General features: G+C 45.8%; 1 protein-coding gene across 2 annotated transcripts in view; it reads left to right on the top strand.

Moving 5' to 3' along the window:
* Window positions 1-13506, top strand: part of LOC135919537 (glycine receptor subunit alpha-2-like) — a 32002-nt gene that overhangs the window by 12225 nt on the left and 6271 nt on the right. For both annotated transcript variants that reach the window (XM_065453430.1, XM_065453431.1), the window contains exons 5-6: window positions 2445-2527; window positions 10202-10366. In XM_065453430.1, the coding sequence (XP_065309502.1) occupies window positions 2445-2527; window positions 10202-10366 (248 nt within the window). The remainder of the gene's footprint in view (window positions 1-2444; window positions 2528-10201; window positions 10367-13506) is intronic.

The raw sequence follows: 13506 nt of genomic DNA, 5'->3' as shown, positions 1-13506 counted from the left end.
CCGACGACAACGCCGACAACGCCGACGCCGACGACGACGCCGACGCCGACGACGACGCGAAACCCAGGAACGGACGCCAAAGAGCTGCGCTCTAAAACGTGTCATTGAGAGACCGCATGCGCCTCGTATATCTAATGTGTTTGGGTATACCTATGCTATCGTCATTAGAACGCTTACGTTTTAGGTGGCCAAGGAATCCTGCCCTAAGCGAACAGGGAGCTGAACGAACAGGGAACGGAGCTTGTTAGCGAACAACTAGCACTGCAGGCTAGCAAATGGCAATAAGAAAGTATATCTATTCTCGTATTCCTTCGCAATTCTCCATGTCTTCTTCACTACTCGTAAAAATTATGCGCTTACGACTACGCAAAAAAGAAATTGCGAGTGACCGTACAAGTAAAGTAATTCTATGTCACTCCGTTACAAGTAAATAAACTTTTTCCGCGTATACTGAGTACACACGTCGCCACCATAAAATTGTGCGTATTTATCACCGTTCTGAATTACAGCGGGGCTGGGGAGAACGAAAGCAACCAGTACGTGTCGCTCACTCCTCGAACAACATACGAGGGCAAATCAGAAAGTATCTGCTTCTACTTTTTATTTTGCCAAATTACGGCGGTAAATGCGAAGTGAACGTATCAATTCCCAGCGGTGGACCTTTCTTGGACAGGCCTGGTGTTATGTGCCGGTAGCTCCGCGGCATGGCGCTGCTGTCAGTTGAAAATGGCGGTTATGTGACTCTAGGTGTGATGAAACGAAGTGTGACTCGTGTTCTATGGAGCGAGGGACGAACGCCCATTGAAATCCGCAGGGAAATGCAGCCCCCGTATGGGGAAAGGTGTCTCGCTTTGAGAAGCGTGAGATGGTAGTGTTGTAAGTTTGCAAAAGGCCGTAAAGGCTTGCATGACAATGAGCGTTCGGGCAGGCCGCGTTAGTCGCTGTCCAACGACAGGGGCATCTCAACCTTAGTGCTGCGATGGAACAAATGTCTGAACCAGTGTGGGAACTATGTGGGATAATATTGTAAGGTACGTAGAATGGTACGCATATTTGTAATTACCTGTATGTACATTATTCTGGCTAATAAAAGATAGGGGCAACGACTTTCTGATTCGCCCTTGTATAAAACGTCGTGCCGTTTCTGAGCAGGTTGCTCCAATGCTAGTGTCTTGTAAGGCAACAAGACAAATTTTGACTCAATGCTTTTCAAATGTCGATGTTGCCTTATAACAAACTTGCAGTATACTCGTCAAAGAGCAAAAGATGACACCAACCGCATAAAAAATACAAAGTTGCCTCGGCTACCCTGCCACGGGAGCTGACGTGCTCGATCAAGACAAAAGATGGTCGAGGGGTCAAACCAGATGTCATCAAACTCTTAATTTTATTGAACTTGTACTATCGAAGGAGTCGCGCCTATATGATCTCGCTCGTTTATCACACGTGGTGATTCCACATGTTTACTGACTTCTACTCTGCCACTCTGGTAGGGTAGAGGCGTTTGCATGGTTCGCCGTTGGTAAAGGGCAAGATCTCGAATGGGAACAACATTTCGTTCTGCTATAGTCTGCGGCGGAGGTTGCCTGGCTTGAAATGCACTTGCTCGCGCACGCACAGCAACAGTTTTGCGAATGGTCAATCAGAAGGGGGCTTCGCACTGAAGGAAGCCCAGTTCCGCGCAATGCTGCTACTTTGTACAACATGTGTTCGTGGGCCTTTTCGAAGAAAAAAAAAAGACTGGCTCACTTTGATCACGTGAATTCGACAGCACCATTCACAGCAGCAACTTATTTCTTAAGCTTATGGAATGTGGAGTCAGCTTATACGCGAAGAGGCTGAAGCAACGGATTTATATTCCTCGCGAGAGCTGACCCGTGAAATAAAAGCATAGAGTAAGACGCAAAATTCTTCGAATAATTTCTGAGTAAACGGTGCCTCCAATATACAGCGGACAGTGCGAATTCAAACTTTCTATTCAAAAGATTAAACTAAGCGTGCACAAACTCAAGTAGACATAACACTTTAACGTGAACGTAAAACTACGAAACAAAGAGCATGGCGAACTTATCACAGGCTGACGAAGTATACTTTCTCTTACGAGATACGAGATACCTTTCACGTCAGAAGCTTGTGACAGCGAGCTTTCAAGAGTTTTGAAAGCTCAACTAGAGCCTCGCAAAGGAATCGAAATTCTAATGACAGGGGTAGCGATAAACTAGTGATAAGCATGTGACGAGGAACATCAGGGCCTCCTGGAAACGTTGCGTTGTGGAACGAATCATTTTTGTTTGTTTACGTGACCATTAGTCTGGGGCTTCCGCAAGGAGTTCAAATTACCGCTCTTGACTGAACGTTCCCTCAGAGATGGGAGTTCACATTTCAGGCGAATTGGACAACGACAAACATTTATAGCATTGATTTTGATTTTGTCTGCATTTCAGACTGAAATTTGCTGTGTGCTGCTACATTGACTTCATCTATTATCCCTTCGACGTTCACGTCTGCGACCTGTCCATCGTAAATGGTAAAGCTTTATCCGTCGTTACCCCCGCTTTGAGGCTTCGCTATTTTTGCAGCAAACACTTGTGATAATCAGAGAGACAAGACATAAATAACTATTTCTGTTACTGTCATTTCTGCATTTTACTGTTATCACGATGTCGCTGGCGCAATTCTTTCTGATTCGCTTAGTTACTTTTGAACCAATAACTTCTATTTAACTTATTTATATTTTCACAGCGTTCTGATGAAGAAACGCTGCTCATGTTGAAAAATCAATATGAAGTGTCGGCGGGGGAAGGATGCACCTGAACTGAGGGAGGGTCGCTACGTACGCAGTGAACAATGACGTTACAGCCACGTATTTAGTGGTAAGCACACTATTATCATGGCGATTGACCTGCTCTGTCCGGGGTTGTCGGTGAGCTGCGCCGTCCAGCCGAGGCAGTTGAACACGATCGATTGAAATTGCTGCTGTCCGCTTCTCTGCATGGTGGCCGGCTCTGGGAGTTTCAGCTGGACGTCCGACTCGGATTCCATGACCCTGAGGCCACATTTTGTTGTCCATTCGTTGCGCCAGCTGATGCTCCCAGGGACGTACCCCGGCAGACAACAGCAGCGCCTTCACTAGGCGTCAAGGCGCTGGACGGCGCAGCTTCCCGGGCAGGCCTGGACGCGCGCTTCGAACGCGTGCCCCATAGCACAGTTTAAAGTGAAGAGTCTGTCGAAACCCTCAAAAAGCCATTCCAACTGTCTTGGGTCAGCAACGCCTATCAACTGGGCCGCTTCTGCTCTGCGCCTTTTACAGATGTGTGTAGCTTATTCACGGATTCTGGCAGGCATGAGCAACGTTTTCACACCTAGACGGCATTGATTATGTGAACAACGTGTCGGTAATTTTCGCAGAACATGAAATCGTTTTTCTTTTGTTTCTTTTATTCAATAAAGTGCAAGAGGTTGGACTTTGATAGCAAGAACGATCTTGAGGGCGAAACTGGACAGAGGTTCCAAAAATAATTATGCCGCCCCCCGCTCCATTAGCACCAGTAACGATATTTTAAAGTGTTAATTTATATCTGCATATTGCTCGCGTCTGTATTCTTTCGCCTGGTAAGTTGTCGCAGGAAGCGGTGTCCCTATAACTCGAAGGCTCCTTCTATAACCAGCGATGAAGTTAGAACGGCCTTGCAAGACATGAAACAGGGGAAAGCGGCTGCAGAAGACGGCATAACATTCGATTTAATCAAAGGTTGAGGAGACATAATGCTTGAAAAAGTGGCAGCCCTTTATACGAACTGTCTATCGGCTTCAAGGGTCCCAGAGAACTGGAAGAATGCCACCATTATACTAATCCACAAAAGGGGAAACTTTAAAGAATTGACAAATTCTAGGCCCACTAGCTTACTTCCAGAATTATATAAAATATTCACCCAGATAATCTCCAATAGAATGAGGGAAACACTGGACTTCAATCAACCAAAGAAACAGGCTGGTTTCAGGAAGGGATACATTACAATGGATCATATTCACGTCATAAGTCAGGTACTCGAGGAATCCGCAGAGTACAATCAGCCTCTCTGAATGGTTTTCATAGATAACGAAAAAGCATTTGATTCAGTAGAAATACCAGCAGTCATAGAGGCATTACGTAATCAACGAGTACAGTACGCTTACGTAAATATCTTGGAAAATATCTACAGAAATTCCACAGCTACCTTAATTCTCCACAAGAAAAGTAGCAAGATACCTATAAAGAAAAGGGCCAGACAAAGAGACACAATCTCTCCAATTCTATTCACTGCGTGCTTGACAGAAGTATCAAGGTATTAAACTGGGAAGGCTTAGGAGTAAGTATCAACGGCCAATATCTCAGCAACCTTCGACTTTCAGATGACATTGTCCTGTTCAGCAACACTGGGGACGAGCTACAACAAACGATTGAGGACCGTAACAGAGAGAGTGTAAGAATGGGGTTGAAGACTAATATGCAGAAGACAGAAATAATGATCAATGGCCTGTCAAGGGAACAAGAGTTCAGGATCACCAGTCAGCCTCTAGATTCTGTAAAGGAGTACGTTTACCTAGGGCAATTACTCACAAGGGACCCTGCTCATGAGAAGGGAATTTACAGAAGAATAAAAATAGGTTGGAGTGCATACGGCAGGCATTGCCAGATCCTGACTGGAAGCTTACCACTATCATTGAAAAGAAAGGTGTACAATCAATGCATTCTACCGGTGCTCACATATGGGGCAGAAACTTGTAAGTTGACAAAGAAGCTCGAGGACAAGTTAAGGACCGCACAAAGAGTGATAATAGACATCAAGACATAATGTTAAGAGACAGGAAAAGAGCGGTGTGAATCAGAGAGCAAATGGGGATAGCCGATATTCTAATTGACATTAAGAGAAAATAATGTAGCAGGGCAGGCCAAGTAATGCACAGGTTAGATAACCGGTGCACCATTAGGGTTACAGAATGGGTGCCAAGAGAAGGGAAGCGCAGTCAAGGACGGTAGAAGGCTAGGTGGGGTGACGAAATAAAAAAATTCGCAGGCGCAAGTTGGAATCGGTTGGCGCAATACAGGGATAATTGGAGATCGCAAGGAGAGGTGTTCGTCCTGCAATGGGCATAAAAAAAGAAGTGATGATGATGATGATGATGATGATGATGATGATGATGATGATGATGATGATGATGATGATGATGATGATGATGATGATGATGATGATGATGATAGAGACAGATAACAAAAAGGTTGTACGACCAAACAATCCTAACGTGGGTTTGATAAGGTGCTCAAGGACGGCAACTCCGTGCGCACTCCATAATCAAAAACCGCGTAATTATTTGTCGCAAGAGATAGAAATACAAGGCAACGCACAGTGTATAGATGCGTGCGATACCCATTAACTTAATCGGACTCATAAAAATTTTAATATTAAGCAATGAAAATGTTCATCCTTATGAGGGGCCTGTGGTCCTTTGCGGCCTTTCTCTGCTGTGGTATTCCCGCACACAAAACATGCGAGTAGTCGCTGCTCAACCCGCTGATTCCGAGAAAGCGTCGGGCAGCAGCCGGGACATATAGCGGCGAAATGCAAAAGGCCCGTGTACTGTATGAATTAATCGCACGTTAAACAGCCTCAAGTGACCTAAATAAGTTATCCGGAGCCATCCACTACGACCTTCGAGGCATTAACATTATTAAACACCACAAACCAAATCAATACATGTGGGCATACATTGTAGGTAAACGACTGCATTCGTAAGCCTTAGCACGTCTTGCAAAAGCGTCGAAAACATGCTAACTTCTGGTGGAGATGAAACAAAGGCCTAAGTCGCTTTTATGTCAGGAGCCAGCTGACATAACAAAACTCGTAAACTCCTATGAAACAAAGCAAGCACATGCGAAAAAAAGTCAGCTTAAACGCGCTAAAAACCGCGCACAGCATGGACACATTGGCAAGCACTTTTTTTAATGAGACAAGCCTAAACTATGTTCAAAATAAGCGGTAGAGAAGAACCGAGGCGCTTCACAAAGCCGCGCGTCTTTTGCAACCTCCTTAAGTCAGCCCGCCCGACCCTATGAATCCACACTTTTCTTCTTTGTGCGTTGCGTTCGCCAGTTGGTAAACAAAAAAGCCTTTTGCCCTCGCCTTGTCGGTTACGGCAACTGAAGGAGCAGCAGCACGGCATCGCAGTGAAGTTCTTGCCTCTAACACATTTGATCTGGTCCGATAACGCACTCGATCAATCCGTTCGCGCGTACAGTACCTTCGTCGCACTAATCCGAGAATTACGATCGGAGCGCGCTGGAAAGAAAAAAAATATACAAAACCGTAACGCGTGCTTCCACGTGACAAGTATTGGGCAGTAGGGAAGCAGAGGATGCTGGGATGACTGGGACGTCGAGGATAAAGCGCCTGGGAGAGCGGGGTGGCGCAGCGATCTAAGAACAGTGCTACTTTTGGAAAATTCAGGGGCCTTAAAGGCCAACTGCAAAGAAATTCCACTTGGGCTAAATTAAATGTAAATGCCTAGAGTATACTCTCAAAGTAATCTTGGCAAAGCCGCAGGGCTTGCAGTTGCCTACTTTTGTTATTACCAGCTATTAAACAAAGCCTATGCAGACAACGCGTGCGCCTGGCGGCAAAGCGGTAGCGATGCGGATATGGCGAATGTTGAAGACCCGTGCGCGACTGTTGATCTCTCAGTTGATCTCTCAGCCAGGCGCATTGCTCGCTCATCATTCGCGAGTCTAAATTATCTGAAACTGGGCTTTTTACGTGGTCGAAAATGTCATTGCAGTTGGTCTTTAAGATATATAGGAGAGCCGACTGAGGCACTCGCCACTGTTTTTGCTATGTTCAAATAACGATGCCGCGAACCTGCTCACCCTCAGTGCGCGCAACGTGCCGATGTGCTCTCTGCCTCTGCTCGTCACCCTCTCGCCAACAGGCTTTTGCTAGTGTTTTTCCCTTTCTCATATCCTCGAAGCTACTATAGCAGAAATACAAAGCGCCAAGTGCAGACAGATTTAAATAGCAAACCACTAGCTTGAAATTCGGCTCTTACGCGGCCTAGGGGCCCGCAAAGCAGACGACAAGAAAAGAACGAAGCTGCGTACTGTCGGATTACGCAAATGTGTGGTGCATTGCTTGATAGTTAAGTGTAGTGAGCGTAAATCAATTGCTTCCGTCTGATCCCGCATTGACTCGAGCGGCTGTCATGCTATATCGTAATGCGCTGTCGTGTTTCAGTCGGGGTTTTAGACTTCTGCAAGCGCACATCGGTTTCGCCGATGTGCGCTTGTTGAACTATAAGGTATTTTCTCGCCACGCATGTGATAGTTTTACGTGCTGAAGCCAGTTGGATGGTGGATCAGTGGAGTGAAGAAGTGTTTTGTTCTCGGATGTCCGTCTGGGTATGGCAAAGGGAACGAAAAATGTCCTCTCTTCGTGCCACCTGCGAGTCCAGAATTGTTCAACGAATGAAGTGCGAATGTTACAAAGTGGGAGATAACTTTATTAAGGAAGGACATAGTCTGTGCGCGTCACTTCACGAATCCTTAGTTTCTGGCAAATGCTACTCCAAGTACACTATTCCGAAACTTCCCTGCGAAAAGCGCACAGAAGAGCTTCTCGCATGCATATATACTGCGTTATTATGCATGCATGCATGCGAATGCAGCAGTTTCGCCTACAAGAAATCAGCACTCCGCACAAAAAGTCTAGAGAAAAGAAAAAGTCGGCTAAGCACTTCAGAACTTAAAATAAACTCCCGCTTGGCTGAGTATTGCATAAACTATAATAGTGTCTCTGAATTTAAAACTCCAATCACGCACGAGAGAAGTGAAACAAAGCCTCGTACACGTCTACTCCCTCGAGTTCCTATCCTCGCAGGTCCAGCGTGACTAACAATGTATACCAACACAGGTGTTCGCCGACTGGTCCGTAACTCGACGTACTCTCTCGGTTAACAACACGCCATAGCGCATATTCTATAGCGCAACACGCCGTGCGCAGCTGACGTCCCTTTACCGTTGAGCAATGCAAATCATTTCATTAAAAAGAAAATACAATATAGCTGCGAAACAGTGCAATTGTAGAAGGTTTGGTTTTCGTCCTTAGCGGTTTTGTAGACCCGTTCTTTTTATTGCTGCTTCCTGCGGCGTTAATCATTCTTCTTTTTCTATTATTATTTTTCCTTTTTAAGGAAGCTTTGTGTCATGATATGCAGGCGTTTAAAACAGCTGTGTCTTACCAGTACTCACGTACGGGGCAGAAACCTGGAGGCTTACGAAAAGGGTTCTACTTAAATTGAGGACGACGCAACAAGCTATGGAAAGAAGAATGATAGGTGTAATGATAAGGGATAAGAAAAGAGCAGATTGGGTGAGGGAACAAACGCGAGTTAATGATATCTTAGTTGAAATCAAGAAAAAGAAATGGACATGGGCAGGACACGTAATGAGGAGGGAAGATAACCGATGGTCATTAAGAGTTACGGAATGGATTCCAAGGGAAGGAAAGCGTAGCAGAGGGCGGCAGAAAGTTAGGTGGGTGGATGAGATTAAGAAGTTTGCAGGGACAACATGGCCACAATTAGCACATGACCGGGGTAGTTGGAGAAGTATGTGAGAGGCCTTTGCCCTGCAGTGGGCATAACCAGAATGATGATGATGATGATGATGATGATGATGATGATGATGATGATGATGATGCAGGCGCGAATTCTAGAAAATGTCTTGGTCTTAGATAACCGCGATTGTTTCTTCGCTTCTAATAGTGTAAACGGATCGTAGGGTGGAGGCAGTCTTCACGTGAGTAGTTTGCGTAGATTAAACTGTAACCAGCTGTAACCAGTGATGGTGGGAAGAGAGCGTCAACACTGGTCGCCTGAAGCGAAGCTGAGGCAGACGACAAACATTCATACACACTGCCATGTGGTATGTGAAATAAAGCGCAAGCGTTTGTCGCGGAGCGGGAGCTCGAGCAGACGACAGAAGGGAACGGATGAGGGCGAGAGTTAAACGTGGCGATTACAGGCGCTACAGGTGCCGGCACAGCAGCGAAAGAAACGTGCCAAATTTAGCGACTCGGGTTTAGTACCTAGGAATGTCGCCATCTCTGCAAGAAGTGGCGAATCAGCCCGATGCGACCTCAAGAAGGGAGCACTGTTATCAGATCGGTCACCTGAACTCTGGCGCGGCAATCGTTCAGCCACCATGGGAATGATGGTTAGATTAGGGATCTGTCTGACCGTTGGGGCTTCAGACGCTCTTGTGGCTTCATTACGCGGTATCTTTTATTGGGGTAGATTTCGAAGCAATCTACACCTTTCTGAATTGTCAAGGCAATAAGACTCTTCGAACACGTAATAGTTGCCACTAATTCCAGCGGTTTCACCCTGCCAAAGTGGCCAAATAGAAACGCCCCAAGCGTCTGAACCCACTGGTTTACCCGCTAGAAATTCTTAAGTTCGTTCTATGCCACTTCTCGGTGCATGTGTCTTTAGCGTAAAGGTTTCAATATCAGGCTTATGTGCTACAGGTCTTATGTTTTAATCCTCCTGCCCAAAAATTTTGATAATGTTTATGCAATTATTTATTGCGCAGTACCTTGTTACAAATATTGAGTTTGCAAAGTCACGTAGCCGTTCAAATCCACAAGGACGAAATTTAGATAAATCCACATGCTAATCATCATTGCCACGCTGCCCCATGCATTCGGACTGCCTCAGCCCAACTCGACGCTCGTTCAGCCCGACCGGCTAGGGTTTCCATGAAATCGACAGCCACATTTCAGCATGACAAGCCGACTCGGCCCGCTTTTGTCAGGTTCACGCAAACGCCCTGTTGTTCCAACTCGTATATAGGCCATCCGGTGAGCTCGGCTGGGTCGTAGGACAGATTTCGCTGGTTGGATCCGGCGGCCCTGTAAGCGGTTTTTATCCTTTAACTCGACTTAGCTTACTGAATGGCTGCGCGTGCTTTACGTCACTGCCTGTGTCACCGCAGGGAATCGCGTATGTTAAAGCTCACTGTGCGTCTCCCAGTTGAGGAGCCGCTAATTTTCTTAATAGCGTTTTCTTTTTGTTCACAATGTTGTTCGAACACAGGACGGTATTTCATCAAAAATTTGACCACACGGTGTCGCAGCTGTAAAAAGGTGTTGGGCTCTCTGTCGGCTCGCAGTGGACAGCGATGACCACCAGTCGATTCTGCGCTGGATAGGAGACGAGCAGAGTCCATTCCGCGTTTCCGAGAAGAGCATCCACTTCGACGCGAGCGAGTTCGGCGAGGGCACCTTCAATTTCCTTGGCCTCCTGCCGCTGTTCGTGGTGGACGATTTGCCCGGAGGTAAGAAGCAGTGCATTTATGCGAACCATGCTGAAAAGTTGCAGTGATACCGTACGTGCACCATGTATCACATCGATGAATAAAGATAGGCCTGCGAGTGGGTGTTAACTTTGTCTATTGCACTGTGAATCAGTAGTCCGAGTTGTCCAAGCTGAGTGGTCCAATAAAGAAAGATAAACGATTTTGCTACATCAAAAATAGGAACCCTTTCGTCGACTGCAGTCAGAATGTAGTGTATAACGTACCCCTCTCATGTGGTCAGCAATATGTGGTGAAGATCGGCCGGTGTCTTAACGTGCACCTTCAAGCGCACAGTCAAAAAGTTCAGGAGGGCAGGGATAATTTTGCGGCACTACATTGTTCTGAATGCCTTTGTCACTGTCTCTTTTTCACTAGGTGTCGCTTTTGATAAGTCATTTATCGACTTTTTTGACGTACGCATTACCGAGAGGTGTTTTTTTTTCCCTAGTGTTGTTTGTGCCGCACGTAATAATTATAATGACCGTGGTTATACATGCTCATCTCCTACCACGAAAAAAAAGTCACAGTTTCGCCCGGAAAGTTGGTTTATTGCGATATCAAATTATTAGACAACTTATACGAAGTCAGGTTCACCGTTTTATCAGCTGAATAAACTGCTCTAAAGATTCCCCTAGTAACTAAATTAACAAGCACTTTGTCACGCGCACACGGGCAAACACGAACACATCTCACTTGATGACCGCGGACACTTGCTGTCAGAATGCTGGGCCGATGAAAAGCGGCAGCAGCAGCAAGTGAACTGTCTTTCGTGCTGTCTCTCCCTTAAACGCGAACTAGGTGCGCGAGAACACAACGCACATGAAGCCGTCTGCTTTATCGAGCCGGCTATCCTTCGACCCCAGCGCAGAGTGCCTCCAAAATAGGACGCGCGCTACCACTCTCACAGGCTGCAGCTGCCGTAGACGAGGAGATGCGCAATAGCCTGCCCCTCCCCCCCCTCCCTCGCTCTCTAGCGCGCGCACGTCCCCCTAGAACAAACTAAGGCATGTTCATTCCATGTGCACCCGTGACGTCACAGACCTTGCCTGACGTTGCGACGGAGAGACACACTCACGTGCGGCTTAGGAAAGCGAGAGCTTCGCCTGCATTGTATGACCGACAATTTTTTTTCCTTATTCCATTTTTTTCGCTTTGTTTGGAAACTAAATAGGAGGTAGCTCACGAAAAACATATTCGAGGCGTGCCTTTGGCCTGCGAGTATGTCACACTGCATGGCGCTTTTATTAGGAGTTAGGTGTCGTTTGCCACCGTTTACTGGGGAAATATGCAGAGCTTGTACTAGAGTATTAAATACGTAAGCACTTCTATGCCTACCCAACGAGGTAGCCCGTCCGTGCTTCACGTAAGACGAGATCGCTTTCAAGGTAGGGCCCGCATCAGCGAGCGAGTTGACGCTCGTGCTGCCTCTCGCTTAATTCAATGCCAATCAAGCGGCGAGAGCACAGCGCACACGAAGCTATCAGCAGTCGGCGCGCTCTGTCCCCCATCGCAGATCGCTCTCAAGACAGGGCCCACGCGGCCGCGCCATACGCAGCCGCCGCCGGAGTGCGGTTTGTCGCGGTTGACAATGGTTCGCATCGAGAGCAGGCAGCGCTATCGACCACGTGTACGTACACGAGGTCCATCAAATGTGACGCTGTTCAAATACGTCCCGTACTACAGCCCGCATCGGCCGGTGCTCATCTTCCACGAGGCAGCATCATCATCCAAACACACCACCATATAACATGGGTGAACACTGCTACTACTCGCCTCTTGTTTGTCGTCTTATGATGGTCTCAGTTAATATTTCAGTGTTGCAACCGCCCTTCTCCGTTTCGCGATTCTTTCGTGGTGTTTCTCGCAATTATACCAAACACAATGCATACGACGACGAAACAGCAGGTGATTAGTAGAAAGTGCTTACGCATCATTTAGGTAACTGCCACACGATATTCTGTGCGCAATTTTTCATATATAATTAGACAATACCTATGCGCCCGTCGTATCTTACAGCCATCATTTCTTACAGCCAAATTTCGGACAATAGATTATCAGAATAAACAAAATGGCGTTTTTATTATGTGAGAATGTTCATTTGCAGACGTTTTGCTCAGTTTATGCAGCATAATGCACTGCAAGTTTATTTTGAGAACAAATACGTTGTTTTCGGGGGCAAACTATAAAATATAAAAAACTATAAAAATAAATTTCACATACAGGTATTTCATTAATAACCACATTACCAAATAAACTCAAAATAGCAAAACGTAGAAGGAATACTGTTCACGGAATGAAATTCACAGACCCAAATATATATTTTAAGAGTAAAAAAAATATTAAGAATACACTTGAAATTGGCACATAACTGCTCCTATTGTTATGCTCAAATACGTAGGGACAGAAAATAAATGGAGGTGTCTTATTTTTGTTCAAATTGTGAATCTATATGTTATGAACCATTATATTCATAACTACTGGCTTATTTTTGAGGAAGCTAGGAATTTCGTAGTGTATGAGCCGGTGGTCCTTAGATATGTATATATTCCAGCTTGAAGTGAAGCTCGCATACCTGCGACAGCATAAAAAGTGTAGCAACAATCAAGAACAGATAGCAAGCCGCTAGATTGGATTATGTTAAAAGTTAAACATTATGATGTGATCACAGAATATACCAAAATCAATGTGAAGATAAACGTACGAAGCTGACAACAACACGTGTGATATATGTTATGACCAAAGTGTAGAATTCACCAAAATGTGCAGTAGCTAAGCTGAGAATGAGGCATTTACAGCCGCAGCATGTAACAGAGCGCCTGGTTCCTAAATACTTTCTCACCATAGAAATTTTAGCAACTTACGACTGTAAAGGCTGGTTTTCATTTAAAGGCTCCATCGTCCGAATCATGTTTCGTAATCCCACATTCTCAAATTCACTGCCACTGGTAGCACCCAAACTATAATTTGGGGATGCAACACAATCGCAATATCCGCGCCGTTTACGCCTCGGCCCAGCTACCGAAGCCATCACAAAGTGCGGATCTTGTGAGAATCGTGATTAGCGAGAAAACTGCGATCACAACGTTTTGTTCTGCTTGCTGCGCTATACTGTTATACAA

The sequence above is a fragment of the Dermacentor albipictus genome, chromosome 3 (genome assembly GCF_038994185.2).
Source record: "Dermacentor albipictus isolate Rhodes 1998 colony chromosome 3, USDA_Dalb.pri_finalv2, whole genome shotgun sequence".
Classification (NCBI taxonomy): domain Eukaryota; kingdom Metazoa; phylum Arthropoda; class Arachnida; order Ixodida; family Ixodidae; genus Dermacentor; species Dermacentor albipictus.
This window is presented reverse-complemented; position numbering and strand designations above follow the sequence as displayed.